At 42.7% G+C, this 15,012-nt stretch overlaps 5 protein-coding genes across 5 annotated transcripts; 2 read left to right on the top strand and 3 right to left on the bottom strand.

The window, feature by feature from the left end:
- The first annotated feature begins 251 nt into the window (after positions 1-251).
- On the top strand, positions 252-2,760 carry V2V93DRAFT_368656 (quinate permease). Its single transcript, XM_066909837.1, has 2 exons — positions 252-1,144; positions 1,197-2,760. Exons 1-2 carry the CDS (start codon positions 666-668, stop codon positions 2,434-2,436), a joined length of 1,719 nt encoding a protein of 572 aa, XP_066766062.1. The 5' UTR covers positions 252-665; the 3' UTR covers positions 2,437-2,760.
- V2V93DRAFT_368654 (SBF-like CPA transporter family-domain-containing protein) lies at positions 2,753-4,478 on the bottom strand. Its single transcript, XM_066909836.1, has 2 exons — positions 4,136-4,478; positions 2,753-4,071 (listed from the first exon to the last, which is right to left on the bottom strand). The coding sequence occupies exons 1-2, from the start codon at positions 4,407-4,409 to the stop codon at positions 3,020-3,022; spliced, it is 1,326 nt and encodes a 441-aa protein (XP_066766061.1). The 5' UTR covers positions 4,410-4,478; the 3' UTR covers positions 2,753-3,019.
- Positions 4,479-8,720: 4,242 nt separating this feature from the next.
- V2V93DRAFT_323621 (uncharacterized protein) lies at positions 8,721-9,917 on the bottom strand (the record flags this gene model as incomplete). The annotated part of the gene is made up of 3 exons (XM_066907442.1): positions 8,721-8,951; positions 9,014-9,633; positions 9,689-9,917. The coding sequence occupies 3 exons, from the start codon at positions 9,915-9,917 to the stop codon at positions 8,721-8,723; spliced, it is 1,080 nt and encodes a 359-aa protein (XP_066766060.1).
- A 729-nt stretch (positions 9,918-10,646) lies between these two features.
- Positions 10,647-11,796, top strand: V2V93DRAFT_368646 (uncharacterized protein). Its single transcript, XM_066909835.1, has one exon. It carries the CDS (start codon positions 10,886-10,888, stop codon positions 11,528-11,530), a length of 645 nt encoding a protein of 214 aa, XP_066766059.1. The 5' UTR covers positions 10,647-10,885; the 3' UTR covers positions 11,531-11,796.
- On the bottom strand, positions 11,701-14,766 carry V2V93DRAFT_218712 (uncharacterized protein). The gene is made up of 5 exons (XM_066907040.1): positions 14,187-14,766; positions 13,216-14,132; positions 12,818-13,155; positions 12,637-12,749; positions 11,701-12,581 (listed from the first exon to the last, which is right to left on the bottom strand). Exons 1-5 carry the CDS (start codon positions 14,341-14,343, stop codon positions 11,872-11,874), a joined length of 2,235 nt encoding a protein of 744 aa, XP_066766058.1. The 5' UTR covers positions 14,344-14,766; the 3' UTR covers positions 11,701-11,871.
- Positions 14,767-15,012: the final 246 nt, after the last annotated feature.

Below are 15,012 nucleotides of genomic sequence, written 5' to 3'. Positions count from 1 at the left end.
CTCCCCCGCACTGTATGGCTGGTCAAATACATATGACCCACTACAGTGTCACTAACCATTCCTTCTTATCAAATCAGCTGCTGCTGCACGTTGCAGCATGGCTTCTCGCGATCGTGCGCCGCAATCTCATGCACAGCGAGGCTAGTGTACTCTTTAGCCACTGCTGATCGGCACCGCGACACTAAACCGGTGCCCATCGTACTTATTATAGCGATAGTAGAACTGCTCAAGTCTTCTGCTCCTGCTCCACTCTTTAAACCTTCCTTTTCTCTTTCTGCATACCCCGTCACGCTATCTATTTCCTTTTCGCCTCGCCTATTCGGTCTTACTCCCCTGGTACCATGTCTCGAGAACACTCTGTTAAAGCCCATGCTCCGCACACCCTCTCCTAATTTCACCACCTACCAACGTCATCGCGTCTTGTTCGAACTCTCCGCTGTCCGCTCGCTCTCCTCTTCCGTCTTTTAAATAAATTCTGCGCCACTGCAATATAGTCAGACTGAGATCCAATCTGCCAGTCTAGTCGCTGATACAGTTTAGCGGCACTAGTGCTCGATCCACACCCACATCAATATTCGATCGCTGCAAGTTATCTCCGTCTCCTATTATTTAATATACTGCTCTCCTACTCTCTCGCCTCTCACCTCTCGACTGCAAATATCACAATGGCGACGACTACCGAAGTCAAGCCTAGGCTTGACTCAAATTTGTGGACGCGCTCTCCTTTTTATAAGTACATGCGCGCTATCCGCAGATCGCCACCTGCAATCTACAATCGCCACTTATTCTTATGCGTCTTTGTCTTCGCTTGTACCGGTATGCCGAAAGGCTGGGACGAGGGCAGTTGTGCTTCGATAACCAAGCTCAAATCTTTTAATCGCGAGTTTGGTATCGATACCACCAAGGACTCTGGCACTATCTCGAATATCGTCTCATTTGTCAACCTCGCTGCCGGAGTCGGTGCCATTCTGTCGATGTTCCTTAATGATCGACTGGGTCGTATTTGGTGTCTGAGAATTTATATGGTCATTTATATCACCGGCTGTCTGGCTTCTACTTTTGCCTATGGCAATATTGGCGCTTTGTATTTTGGTCGTATATGGGCTGGCCTTGGTGTCGGATCCGCTTCTGTCATCGGACCAACGTGAGTAGAAAAGCTTTGATTTATATGGGATGTTGCTAAAGCTGTATTGTAGGTACATTGTCGAAGTGGCTCCGAAAGCTACGCGCGGCCTCATGACTCTTTGGTTTAATCTTTGGATGCTCATGTCTCAGATGATTGGCGTATTTGTCGTTTACGGAGTTAATATTCATATTTCTTCAAAGCTGACATTACAGTACCAAATTCCTTTCTTTGTCCAAGTTTTTGTTCCGACAATAGCAATTGGCCTGTCTTTTCTGGTTTCTGAAAGCCCGAGATGGTTGGCGCTTTGTGGTCGCTATGAAGAGAGTATGGCTTCTCTATGCAAAATTAGAAATCTTCCAGACGATCACCCCGTTTTGGTTTCCGAATTCAAGGAAATTAGAGGTCAGATTGAGCAAGAATTTGACGCTTACGGCCGGCTTTCTTTGAAAAAGCAGTTTGTCGAGTTAACGACCAGCGCCTCGAACCTGCGTCGATTGCGACTGTCGTTTATGGCTTACTTCCTGGCACAGTGGTCTGGTGCGAATGGAATCACCAACTATCTTCCTACAATTTTTGGACTTATTGGCGTTAAGGGTGATGATAAGACGATTTACTCTACCGGTCTCTACGCTTTTACTAAACTTATGACAACCCTAATTGCTTCTTTATTTTTCACTGATGCCGTTGGGCGTAGGAAGTCTTTACTGATTGGTGTCATTATACAAATGTGCTGCCACTTTTACCTTGGAGGATACTTGAAATATTATCTTGCTGACCCTTCAGGAATCCCTGTTGGCGCCAGCCGTGCTGCTATTGGCGCAATTTTCATCCATGCATTTGGTTGGGCGATCGGGTTGTATTCGCTTCCGTATATCTTTGGGTCCGAATTATATCCTAGTCGAGTTCGTGCTCTAGGTACATCCCTTTCAGGGGGCTTTCACTGGCTTTTCTACTTTGCAATCACAAAGGCCACGCCTGGACTTTTGAGCGGTATGCATGTTTGGGGATGCTTTATTTTTTGGGGTGCATGGTGTGCTGTTTCCTGGATTTATGGGTTTATAATGGTTCCCGAAACCAGTGGTCGTAGTCTTGAAAGCATGGACTCTTTATTCGATTACAGATGGTATGAAATCCGAGATCATGCGTATCCAACAGATGAAGAACTTACTAGGTATCCTTACGGCGTTTATGATGATCACTTGAAACTGGATGATCAAGAGTCAGGAAGGAAGAATGATGCCGTTGGGCTTACTGAGCATGAAAAAAGTAGTGGATCTACTTCGTCTGGCGACGAAGCTTTCCGTCATTAATTTATCTCTTTTTCCTTTCTCTTTATAGGGAGTTCGTTTATATGTTTTAGTTCGTTGTATTTTATTTCCTGTTTGAGATTGGTAATATGGTTTGAGGTATTTTTATTTTTAATTTTCTTTTAATTTGCTTTCTGGTGCTATTTGAAATGTATTCTTAGTATTATGGTGTGTGTGCGTCGTGGTTTTGGAGGGGTTATTGCTTACTCTAGAATATTTTTTTTTGCTTTGACTACTATAGCATTCTTGATATAAGACATACAATATACTTTTAACTAACTATAATTTATACCTATATAGAGAATAATAAATTTTAGTTTTTGTGTATCTTCTTTTATTAGTGGTTAGAACTTCAAATTACTTTATGATATAAATTAATAATCAAAATTATCTACAGTAACGGTCTAGGAATGCCAAAACAAATTCCAGCTTCGCAAAGCATCTATATCTATATCTATACGATCTTGATCAATCAACGTGCACCAGTATCCACCCTCAAAACACTCGATAACAATAAACCAAACAAGACGAAAAAAACCAATGCCGCAATACAAAGACAAAGAAAACCAACAGTGACGCTTTTTATCTAGAAATGCTTCTTCTCATTACCAGCAGTTCCATTAAGTATCCCGGACTCAACCTCTGAGCTGTACTGACTGCTACTCGTACCCTCGACGCTTTCTTCCGACGCGACCTGCGCGTCAACATCAGTTAATGCGATGCCATCATGCTTCGAGTCCACATCCACGGCATCACCCGCTGCGCCACCAGCAGCAGCCTGAGCAGCTTCAAGGTCTTTCTTTTGCTGTATTTCAGTCTCAACCCATTTCTTCAATACCGGGACAAGAAGCTGTGCAACGAGAATCTGTTCACCTTGGTAGAGTACGAGGGCGATCGAGACGAGACCGATTTTATCGGCGTTGCCGTAGTATTGCGCGTTGATGAGCGGGACACCCAAAGCCACTGTCTTTGCTGCACCACACAGACAAATGGCGACAGTATCCGGGCGCGAGAAATGAAATTTCTTGGGAAGAAACGGACAGCGCGCGAGAAGGAAGCAGATGACAGTGAAGAGAAGATAGAGACCGACGTTGAGAAAACAAATCATAATAATAGATTGGTGAGAGACTTCTTCGAAGGCGCCAGCAGCGAAGGAGTTACTGAACGAGGACCAAATAAGGAGAAGCAAACAGAACGATCCAACCTTTGCCAGCTTGAACTTTGTCAACACCCATTTCGTTTGGTTGGGGAATAGGTACTGGATAACCTGTCCGACAAAGAGAGGCACAAAGAGAGACAACCCGAGCTGTTTCATGACTTTTCTGTATAAAGCCGTCAAACTCATATCAGCAGTTGGATTTCCAAACGCAAAACCCGAGTGCTTGGACAAAAACATTTGCGCTAGTGCGGGACTGATGAAAGCGCCGAGCACATTACCGACCGAGACTTCGATAAGAGAGAGCGATTCGTTACCCTTGGCTGTGCGAGTCATGACGACGTTTGAGGAGACCGTGGTGGGTGTGCAGCCAGTGATGATCATGCCGACTAAAATCCATTCGCTGATGTTTGGGTTGTGTGCGACGCGAATTGCCGAAGCAAAGCCGAAAGCGATAGAGGGCGTGATTAAGAATGAAATGCCTAGAAATTCAATTAGACGGTGTTTTTTTGTTGAAGTAACAATGATAAAAAGAAAAATACACACATTGAGTTACCAAATGTGCCTGCCAATGACCAGCTTCTTGAATAAGTTTTGCTCTAGGAATATTCATTCCTGAAATAACGAAAATAATCGCAACAGCAACATACTCAATAGTAATATCGGCGCGAATGTGACCGTGATTTTTAGCAACATTTGGAAATTTGTAGGCAAGGGCGACAACGACACCCATGCCGATGATGAACCATTGACTGATTAAATAGTCGATGAGAAACAATGAGCGGCGTAGCCATAGCGGTCGCTCTTTTTTGTCGGCCATTGTTAAATAAATAATGCCGCTATAAATCTTATTTTGACACGGCTGCTATCGATAAATAAACTGTCGTTTCGATAAATTAAGAAACAAAGGCACGCGTCTCGAAGAAAAACCTGTCGGTGAAAAAAAAAAAAGAGTTAATTGATTAGATAGGGCTGATAAGCACCGCCACATGGCTGCTCGCCGTCCACGAAAAGCAGCAAAGTGCAGCACTGCCCGACGAAGAACATACCAGACCAGGCCCAAGACTATGGGGAAGGGAGCAAAGGATGGAGTCCGAGATACTCGAGGAGAACGAATAAGGAAGACGAGACACGAGGCGACGGGTAAAGCTTTTGAGTCCGCCGGCGGCCAAAAGGCAAGCACTGGCCGGCAGCTATCTGAGCTTTAAGAGTCAGTCACCCGGCAAACCCAACCCACTCCGTCACTCACTCTTTCTCTCGCCATTCCTCTGTCAAGGGCGTCAACGCCCCTCCCCCACCCATCTTCCGCCCTGTCTTCATCAGTGGACAGCGGCCCCTTGCTCAGGCTTGGTTCACCGCCCTCGCTTGTCGCTTGTCCCTCCGCATCTCTTTTATTATGGCGTTTGCAGGTTTGGGTGCGGCTTGCGATGAGCTCTGCTCCACATGGCTAACCAGCGAAGGTCACGTGGTGGTGTTCGGGGCCGAACTCACTTATTCCGAGAGGCGCGTAGTTCGCGATCAAGGGCAAGATCAGGTGCCGATACACGTATAATCAGATGAGATACTGCTTCAGTACTAGTAGAGTTCGCTGGAATTTTTTCTAGGTAGATCAAGACTTGCTGCTAGCGGCAAATGATGAAATTTTCTCGTCTTCTTGTCTGAGCCAGCAAGTATTCCAATTACTCGCAGATTAAAGTAAATAGCAGAACAGTCCGAGTATTGTCGTTAATGCCGAAAATCGGCCCTTGTCCCATTGTCTTGTGCAGAGAGCGCAGAATGTAAGAAGGGAACACCCGAGTTGCTCCGCATCGGGACCGACAAAGTTCCGGGATCGGCTAAGTTAAACTAGCCTTTGTTTGCTGCTTCTCAATTGTGTCGGCAACCTGTAAACCTCCGCTGCCCTCTCCTTGTTTTCCGACAGAGCGTGGTTCTGTATTACTCAGCTAGTGTAGTGTAGGTCATATAACTGAAGCTGACTTATCAAGCTGTCTCATGTCGGTCCACGAAGTATCAGTAGATAACTGCGTTGAGTATCCATTTCATTCTCAAGTTATTTTATGTCATTGGCTTCGAGAGAAACGAACTGTTCTTATAACGAAGACTAGAAAACAGAAGAACGTAAGACCAGACAAATCTATTCTTATCCATAATTCTGGTCTTCGCTGAGCCTATCTATTGCTACCCTTCCCGCCTTGTCCAGCTGGTTAAGATACCCCACATCTACACATAATATTATCATTACAATCTACTGAACCCTGTAAATGCCAGCAGCTATATTTTCTGTTTAGCTTCACATGAAAAATAAGATAAATGATGTCGAGTAAGCTCGAAATAAGGAAGTTTCACTTGGGCATGATTAGAGAGTCTCTGGAATTTTCTCAATAGAGTATTTAATTACGTTTCTTGACTAGTTTTAGGAGTGCGAAATTGCATGCTTGACGTGATGCGACTCACTCGTGTATATGCAAGCAGTACCTCAGCTTCATTGATGTACGCTGCAGCATCTGAGCGAATTGCTAACTAACCATGAGTCGATGATGATTGCTACAGTCGTCGCTAGGAGTAATTTTATATGCTATTGGTACTTTTATCATAATGAATCCATCAGCAACAGTAGCGAGAAGAGGGAACTCATCCAAAGACTAAGACTTGGAAATAGTATAATAACTTGCTGATAAATTGGAGAATGTGTAAGATAAGATCAAGCATTAAGCCACGTAATCAGTATCTGCATTCGCATGTTTATATCTGCTGTGTTTGTATACAAGTGGTTGGTCTGATCAGATTCCTCATCGCTACTAAAAGTTTTAAATTGAAGCATGAATTGCGAATGCCTATTCTGCAAAGATATTAATTAGCTGGCTTTACTTACAATACCGGTCGGCGACTACCGGTCGGCGACTGACAGATTTAGTGATGAATATTGCCTAAATAGGACTCATGTCTGACTTGGTTCGTAGCGGCTGAACATTTGTCTTATAGTAGGCACTATCAATTACACTCCCACTGCCATTGGAAAGTCTGTCATTTCTGACATCTTTTACAGAAAATAAGCTTTGTATACCAATAAATACAATTTTTTTACTATTAAAGGCTTAAAAGATAGCTTTGCTAAACGTTATGGCTATATTTGTAACAGACTACTGATAGATCAAGCGAAATTCAAAATGCTTAATGATCAGCGATGATTATCATTAGATGGTAGTTAATAAAACACAATCAACTAATTTGGTTAGTCGGCATTATTAAAAAATAAGGAAGGGCAGCTAAAAGGACGCTAAATCTGTTGGTATCCGTCATCAACCGACCAACTACTACTATATCATCGCTCATCGCCGACTCTGGTCTCAATTTCGCTTTTCTCGCCACACGTCTGAGTCTGTATCTTGCTGAATATTTGAGTAATATGAATGCACGCAAATTGATTGCTCGTCAGCGGCGGGGAGAAGCATTGAGTGAGACTGAAATTAAAAGGGTCAAAATCTACCGAGAAAAAGAACGGAAGCGGCAGAAATCAATTAGACTTTCACGAAAGCTTAGAAAGAACCAAGAACTGGATATCGAGCTTTATATTAATTTGCCTCTGTTGGCAGATCGTGAGAGTATGGGTGCTATTCAGACATTTACTGAGTTTACAAACCTCGTTGCTGGACAGATAGTGGCTCCTGGAAATCAGATCTTTTTGGATGCAAGATATCTCGGCAACAATCCAGCAAAATACTTCCAAGACTTTGGTGACAGCTTCTATACAAATACGTTAACTGGGGAGAACTGGACATCAACGCTCGACTACCAACAGAAATCTACAAACTAGTAGGTTACGATCTAGTCAGCTTTTTTATAGAATTATTTCTTATTCGTGGTAATCATCTTTGCTCATACAGCAATTTTCTTTATTTGCGGAACTTCAGGCTTGCAGTTCTGCTGTTATTTCTCTATTATATTCTACTTTAATGTTATACAACAAAGATGAATGATTGGACAACCCAGCGGTAGTATGACATGCAATTTCAAAGCTTTCTCAAAGGTTGAACGCTTTTACGGATATATAACAGCATAGTATATTTTTTGTCAACGGTATAATAAGATTGAGATGATTGATATAGTCGCAGACCGGTTTGTACTCTATGCAAATTACGCTGCATACGGTGTCTTTATATGTAACTCACCTCTATGTCTTGATCTTGGATTTAATTTAAAAATTTTTTTGTTTAAAGATTCAATAATATTATAATACTTTTTTTGCCCAAATATTGCAACCAGATACGTTCCATTTTCCAAATGAGACTAGAACAGTGAAGGTTATGGAACTATGAAAATCGTTTTTCGCTAAAGACAAAGGAAGTTATGTCAATTACTCCTGCATTAAAGTTAAATCGCACGAGACTTTCTCTGGCTTCAATTTTATTATAAGATGTAAAGCTTATTTTAATGAGTAAGAACAATCAATGCTTGTGTTCATTTTTCACCGACCAACGCTTGCGAGTTCTCGAAACACTAAGATAGTGAATAATATAATGATCATCAGTGAAGCGGCACAAACTTGACTTGATAGTAAATAATCGTACTGATTAGCACTTGCCTATTTCATGAAATTATGACGCGAGCTGACAATGTCTTGGTATAAGAATTATTTCGCAAATCATATTTATTTGCATATTATATTTTTTAAGATGGACCCTTTTTTCTCGTTGGTCGTACTTGAAAGCACCGAGTATTTTTGTCGCGTAAAAAGCTAATTTTGAGTTGCAGAATCGAGATCACCATGAGCCTATCCCACGCTAAACAAAAACAAAACCAAAACGGCGGATATGGAAGAACTCTAGTCGTAAGCAAAGCATACAATTTTACAACTATCAGATTGCTTCTATCTTGATTATTTGCATTATTACATGTATGTATGTGCATTTTACTCTGAATTCAGAGGCCAAAAATCTCATGCAGCTACAAAAGCTCCTTTGTGATTCTCTCTGCATCTAAATTTTTTATATAAACGGAGTTTCATGTCCTACCAGCACAAATTAATGCAGCAAACCCTTTTCATAACTTATACCTTTATGCCTTTACCAGATTAACCAACTACGTAATATCTTCAGTTCCCAAAATTCACGCCGTAGGTCAGAGAAAAGAGTTATAGCTGCGTACCGATGGTCGCAGAGGCATCACGAAAGACAGATGAATCGGCAACTTTCTGCCTCTTTCGAAGTACATTCTCGATAAATGCCTCGCCTGCCTTATAAGACGATCTTACAAGTGGTCCACTTGCGCAGTACAAAAATCCCAATTCAAGAGCTCGTAGACGCCATTTTTCAAATGCTTCTGGGGTGATGTAGTCGACGACTTTCATGTGTCGCTTCGTGGGCTAGAAATTATTAGTAAGTTGATTGTACTACCCAGACCCTAAAGAAATTAAATATAACTTACTCTCATATACTGACCAAATGTAACGACGTCGACGCCGACCTTTCGCAGCTCAACCAATGTGGCTTCAATCTGTTCGTCGGTTTCACCAAGACCAAGCATTATACTAGACTTTGTAATTAACCCTTCTTTCGACTGCTTCGCTTTTTCGAGAACTTTCAAACTCTGCCTAAAAGTTGCCCGACGGTCGCGAACATACGGCGTCAACTCTTCGACAGTCTCGACATTGTGCGCATATACGTCCAATCCCGAGTTTGCCATAATCTCAACCATATTCAAATCTCCTTGGAAATCACCCGTCAAAGCCTCAACAAGAATATGTGGGGCTTTCTGCTTAATCTTGATCACCGTCTCCGCAAAATGATGCGCACCACCGTCAACCAAATCGTCACGATCAACAGTTGTAAGGACAACGTATCCAAGTCCCCACTGTGCGATTGCCGCAGCAGTGTTTTCGGGTTCGTGGGGATCGAGAGGAGACGGGGTACGATTGGTTTTCACGCTGCAGAACCGGCAACCACGGGTACAGGTGTCGCCCATTAGCATGACGGTTGCCGTCGCCTGCGACTTGTCGCTTCCGCCCCAGCATTCGCCGATATTAGGACATCTAGCTTCTTCGCAGACTGTTTATAGTCCTGTTAATGAATTTTCTCTTTCATTTGGAATAGAACGACATACCAGTATGCAAATTCAACCCTCGCAGATCTTCTTTAATCTTTGTATAGTTCGTTCCCATTGGAATATCAGTTTTCAACCACGTAGGCAATCTAACAATCTCCTTCTTCCGACGTTGATCAGGCGTAATCACATCATCCTTAGTCGCACCCTGTCTCAAAAAATCATCAAAGGAAGGCCCAGCGTTAAGTACATCAGCAAATCGCGTAGGCCGTCGTCTTCTTGTTGGCATCGGTTCGGCACCCGTTCCTGATTCTGCCAGTTTAGTAGAATCACCTTGTCCTTCCGGAGTAGTTGACGCGGGACTATCTGTTGCAATAGCTGAAAATGTTCTGGAAAGTGACGAAATTGTAGATAATCTAGATAGAACTCGCAAGTTTGATGCCGCCGACGTCCGAGCCACGATGCGCGCTGAACAGCTAAGTGATGAAGACATCGCAGATAGTAAAATAATATAATATAGAGTCTGATTGGTCTATTACTCGATTACTTGCTGTAAATGATTCCTTTTCCGATGGCGATAAATAAGTCTCTCTTTGCACAACGGCGAATTTTCTATCGAGGCACAAAACTCCTAACGGAAAATCGACCTCCCCTACAGCAAAAGAAAAAGAACTGCAACTCCAGTGAATAAAAAGCGATGTGAAATAATTCAGCAACTCGATGCGGCAGGTGTACTTAAAATTCGATCAGTAAAGGTGTACTGTCGGACCTGGCAGTCATCCGGTGGGAGGGTTTCTTCTGGAAATATATCCCCATTTTAATAAAGATATCAGTAATTGCTGCCAAAAGGTAATTCTGGAAAAGAGTTTCTAGGTAGACTGGTAATACTGCGGCACTTTCTGCCTTAAATAAACTAGCATTGTATATTTAAAGCATTAAATAGCCTACTGCTTTGTGTTGGTCTCAAGATATAAACTCTAATGATGTCGGATCTATGTTCAGACAGCATCATCAATCTAGTGAACTTGAAAAATAAATTGCTTCTTAATATCTTTTAAGCAAAATTCAGAATATGGAAAGATATGAGTTCTGATTGATACTGCTGGTAGTGTTGTAGAGCCAATCTCTAGCGAGCGTGACATGTATTAGAATCCGGCCTGATTTTGCATTTCTTTGCTCTTCAAGTCCAACTTATTACGGATAGCAATTATATAGAAACTGCGAGGAATCTCTTACAACCGCAAGAGATATTATAAAATGCTTTCCGAATCAACATCATTGCTACCGTCGACAACAATCAACGAGTCATTTCACTTGGCAGTCCTCAGTGCCGCCTTCAAATCTCTTGAAGAATCACGCGTCAGAGTTAAGTCTCTCGACGAAGCACTGGGTCTACCGCGAGTTCAATACCAGTTACATATCGTCGAGCATGCAGAATTAGATACAGCTAGACGTCAAGAGATTAAGCAATTAATTAGTGCTACGCAAGAAGTATTTAGCGCAGGGGTTTTAGAAGCCATATTACTCGTCTACGAGAGAATGTCTCTTTTGGCAGTCAAAATCGACCCTTACCAGCACCTCCAAACTAGCGCAGCCACCGCTTTATCTCCTACAAGCACCGACTCATCAAACAGCGAAGAACTCAGACCTGCTGTCGAAATCAGTCGTCCGTTTAATCCATATTTATTATACAAATTAGCACTAATCCCTGTAATCGAATCCGCACGCATGATGCCTGGCATGGAAGTCTATATCGAAGACTTCACCCCATGGATGGTAGCTGCCAGTACTGCTGCATTATGGCGTACCGAGTCGGAAAAAGTTAAGCAGACGTTTGTTAAGCTTGCAGACATTGAGAGAGAGCTTTATCTTAAAGCGTATCCTACTCATTTGAGTTTTTGAAAGCTATATTTTCTTCTTCAACTTTGATGTTGACTGTGTCATGTTTTATGTCTGTGATACCTTCATGTGATCAACACAATTTGCTTGTCTTTTTGAGATTGTTTCCATCTGTTGATAATACCCTCTACTTATGAAGTGTTCTGAGTATATTCGCGTGTGCGCATACCCTTTTCCGCGCTCTATCAGCACCTGTTAAAGATCGCAAGTATTCTCGGTAGATTATAACCAGGCTCAATATTCAATATATAAATTTCATAATCTTTTGCACACGACTAACCGGGAAAACTTTCTGAAACCATAATAGGGACGAATATGTATTTGATTGCTAAATATGAAGTTTCTCATACAAAATTATCATCTCCCGGCAAAATATCATAGTCTTCTTCAGCATTATGAACACGGCGAGGGGCCGCCGACGATCCAATAGTGACATCCCAAAGCTTATAATAATCCACAGCCTTGCCACGGATCTTTGCCATTCCTCCCTTCCCTTCTACGTCAGCGTCATCCTGCTTCAAAACACTTTCTCCGGAAATCCAGAAATCTTGACAGTTCCTGTATAATCCTCCATCGAATGGATTATTATGATTGGAGACTGTATTTCGAGGACGAGAATCTCGATGTCGACCTGAAGCAGAGGCGGAAAAGAAGCCCAAAACAGACGATCCGCTGAAGAAATCACAGAGAATAGATAGAAATTGTGTGATGCCTAACAACTTGCAGCAAAAGGTAACTGGGTTTCTGTGATGATGGCTATGCGTAAACGCACCGGGTTTGTCTGCAGCAAACGGATCCGCAAGACCTGAGGGCACCGGTTCGTCGTCGCCTGTGCCTCCCATCCATCCATATCTGTGCAGATTATATGCTTCGTTGGTTGTAAGTGCACGACTGACTTGATAAAGTTGCACAACGGCTAAGGTCGTTATCCAGGTTAGTTGTAACGCTGACCAGATAGCGACAAAGAGCGTGAACGGATCGAAGCTGATAAGAGCGCACAACTCATCCTTAACAATCAAGCATTCATAGTCGTCGTCATCAGCTTCAGATATATCTGCATATCAAGTCAGCATTTGTAAAAGGGACAGCAATTGAATTCGTGTACGCACATTCATATGTAAGATACAGCAGCATCGGAATACCCAACTCTAAAAGAAAAATGTAAAGCAAAAAAGGTCGATGGTTCCTGACTGCAACACAATTGCTGATCCATGGACAATGGCTAATCACAGACATCATTAGTAAATACAATCTCAGACATTTCAGCAAAAAAAAGGGGCCACGACATACTGATCAAGACGAGCAACACACCGCTCACATATCCTGCAGTGCTTACTCCTCAAAGGACGGCGCGTAAAGCAATATATACAAAAATGCCGCGAATCATATTCTCCAATAGCCAATAACTCATCGATGATTTCGCGTTGCTCAGCGATCCCTGCAGGTTTAGGAATGAATCCAGGATCCATTCGCAAACATTTGAGAAAGAAAAACATTGACAATCCAAACGTGATAAAAAACAAGATATTGATAACTGGAGCTTCCTTAAATGTACCAGGAAGTATGAAAAATAACCAACGAAACGCAACCAGAAATGCAGAACCAGAGAAAATGCCGGCAAGATAAGGCTAAAGAAAATGTCTGTCAATAATAGTGTTTCCACAAATACATTCTTTAAATATACTCACAGTTTTATGCAATTGCACGGAACCGGAGTTTCCAGATTCTATAATTTTCAAGAGTGCAGTATGTGATGCCCAGAGCCAGACAACACTCAAAGCAATAGCGACAAAAGCATTAATATACGAAACAATCTCCAGTGTGACCCACATCATAAACCATGGCCAGAAAAATGCTAAATTGCGCATCATATACTGCGACAGCCGTTTAGGAATCATCATTCCTTCCGAATCGCGACCAGCTTTCTTTAGCGCATGTAGCCAAACTGGGTAACACATCATTTCCTTTGCAATAATCGAGGGTGTCTTGCCGTCTGCAGTCTCTGCTTTCACATCTGAGCCTTCTTCTATGAGCCGCTTCATTGACGACATGTTGCCCCTCACAACTGCCCAATGAAGTGGCGTGAATCCAGTATCATCTTTGAGCTTCACGTCAGCACCCCATCGCAAAAGGATGTCCACACTTAGCGGATCTCCTTGGTAGGCTGCCCAATGTAAAGGGGTTCGTTGCTGGGGATCCGCATAGTCAACCGGTAACCCTTGATGTAGTAAGTATATAATCAACATGATATTCGACGAATGGACAGCAATATGCAGGGCATTGAATCCCTGAGCATCAGTTCGTAGTGGATCAGCTCCTTTCTGTATTAATAAATATGCCATATTCGCAAGTCCGACACGGCACGCCCATAGCAATGGGGTAGCCATTAACTCTCCGCCTTTTTGATCAACCTTTGCGCCATGATCGAGAAGATAGTTGACAGTCTCGACGCTGTTATTGATCGCAGCCCAGTGAAGCGCGGTCGTACCGTCAGCAGAGCAGTCTTGGGCAGAAAATTCTCCAGACTCAATTAATTGTTGAGCTTTATCGACATCATTCCGTTGCGCTGCCTTCATCAGTTCGTTCTGCTCTTCTGCTATATTCACTCTCTTATTAGTTGACTCCCGCCTTATCCGAATCCAGTTTATCTGTGACTTACCGACTTCAGGTTCATTCGTAGTCTCTGGAGATGATGTTGACACTGCACCACGTACTGGCGATGCCTGCTGCGCTTCAGGTCCGCTCTTTCGACTCGCTGCCATATTCTGTAATTCAGTAGTCGGTTGCATCGACTCTGGGTCAGGTAGAGACGTCATCTCGTATCCCGCTCGTCCGTTAATTGAAAAAACCCAACAAAAAGTAAACCACAAATCCTACGAATGATTTATAAAACAAAAGACAACAATAGCAGATCGGCAAGAAGACTTTAGTGAGCCCAAGTCTCTAAAACTCTTTAAGCGGTCTATCTCTGATCTCTCACTTGCTGCCAAGTCACTGGATTGATTGCTCAGCCAACGCGGCGCAGTCGAATCGCGTGTTCTGCGCTCGGCCGGTAAACTGTCAGCAATGTACGAGGCCCTTTGCTTGCAATAATACGCGCTTATTATGGTAAAGTCCAACTTAACTTTTGCAATTGATGATTTTCGTGCCAGGCAGACTGGTTAATGTAAAAGATCGAGTGTTAACAACATAAAAATTGGGTTATCAAAGGTTGTATATATCTGAAGTGTTTGTACTTAGAGCGCCGATAAATAAGATCAATCATTGACTTCTAATCTGGCTCAATCGAACCTCCACTGAGCACCTCTCACTTTCTATTCAATTGTACACCTCGTCCCGCCAAATGATATAACCTGTGATTTTCTTAAACTTTTAAGAACGGCCTCCTCTTAAAATTGTAGCATTTTCGAACCTGTCATGCAGTCTCCTAAAATTTTGTCCAGTCACTGGTGTTTTCTACGAGGGGTTTCGAATTCAAATCAAAT

The sequence above is a fragment of the Kockiozyma suomiensis genome (assembly GCF_038497685.1).
Source record: "Kockiozyma suomiensis strain NRRL Y-17356 unplaced genomic scaffold V2V93scaffold_6, whole genome shotgun sequence".
NCBI lineage: Eukaryota > Fungi > Ascomycota > Lipomycetes > Lipomycetales > Lipomycetaceae > Kockiozyma > Kockiozyma suomiensis.
This window is presented reverse-complemented; position numbering and strand designations above follow the sequence as displayed.

What these genes read in the sequence shown, in the direction of transcription:
- V2V93DRAFT_368656 (XM_066909837.1), top strand. Translation starts at nt 666, where the DNA reads ATGGCGACGACTACCGAAGTCAAGCCTAGGCTTGACTCAAATTTGTGG. An exon ending in GCTTCTGTCATCGGACCAAC is followed by an intron (nt 1,145 to 1,196) that starts GTGAGTAGAAAA and finishes GCTGTATTGTAG; the next exon opens with GTACATTGTCGAAGTGGCTC.
- V2V93DRAFT_368654 (XM_066909836.1), bottom strand. Translation starts at nt 4,409, where the DNA reads ATGGCCGACAAAAAAGAGCGACCGCTATGGCTACGCCGCTCATTGTTT. An exon ending in GGCACATTTGGTAACTCAAT is followed by an intron (nt 4,072 to 4,135) that starts GTGTGTATTTTT and finishes TTGAATTTCTAG; the next exon opens with GCATTTCATTCTTAATCACG.
- V2V93DRAFT_368646 (XM_066909835.1), top strand. Translation starts at nt 10,886, where the DNA reads ATGCTTTCCGAATCAACATCATTGCTACCGTCGACAACAATCAACGAG.
- V2V93DRAFT_218712 (XM_066907040.1), bottom strand. Translation starts at nt 14,343, where the DNA reads ATGACGTCTCTACCTGACCCAGAGTCGATGCAACCGACTACTGAATTA. An exon ending in TACGAATGAACCTGAAGTCG is followed by an intron (nt 14,133 to 14,186) that starts GTAAGTCACAGA and finishes CTAATAAGAGAG; the next exon opens with TGAATATAGCAGAAGAGCAG. An exon ending in GCTGTATCTTACATATGAAT is followed by an intron (nt 12,582 to 12,636) that starts GTGCGTACACGA and finishes CTTGATATGCAG; the next exon opens with ATATATCTGAAGCTGATGAC.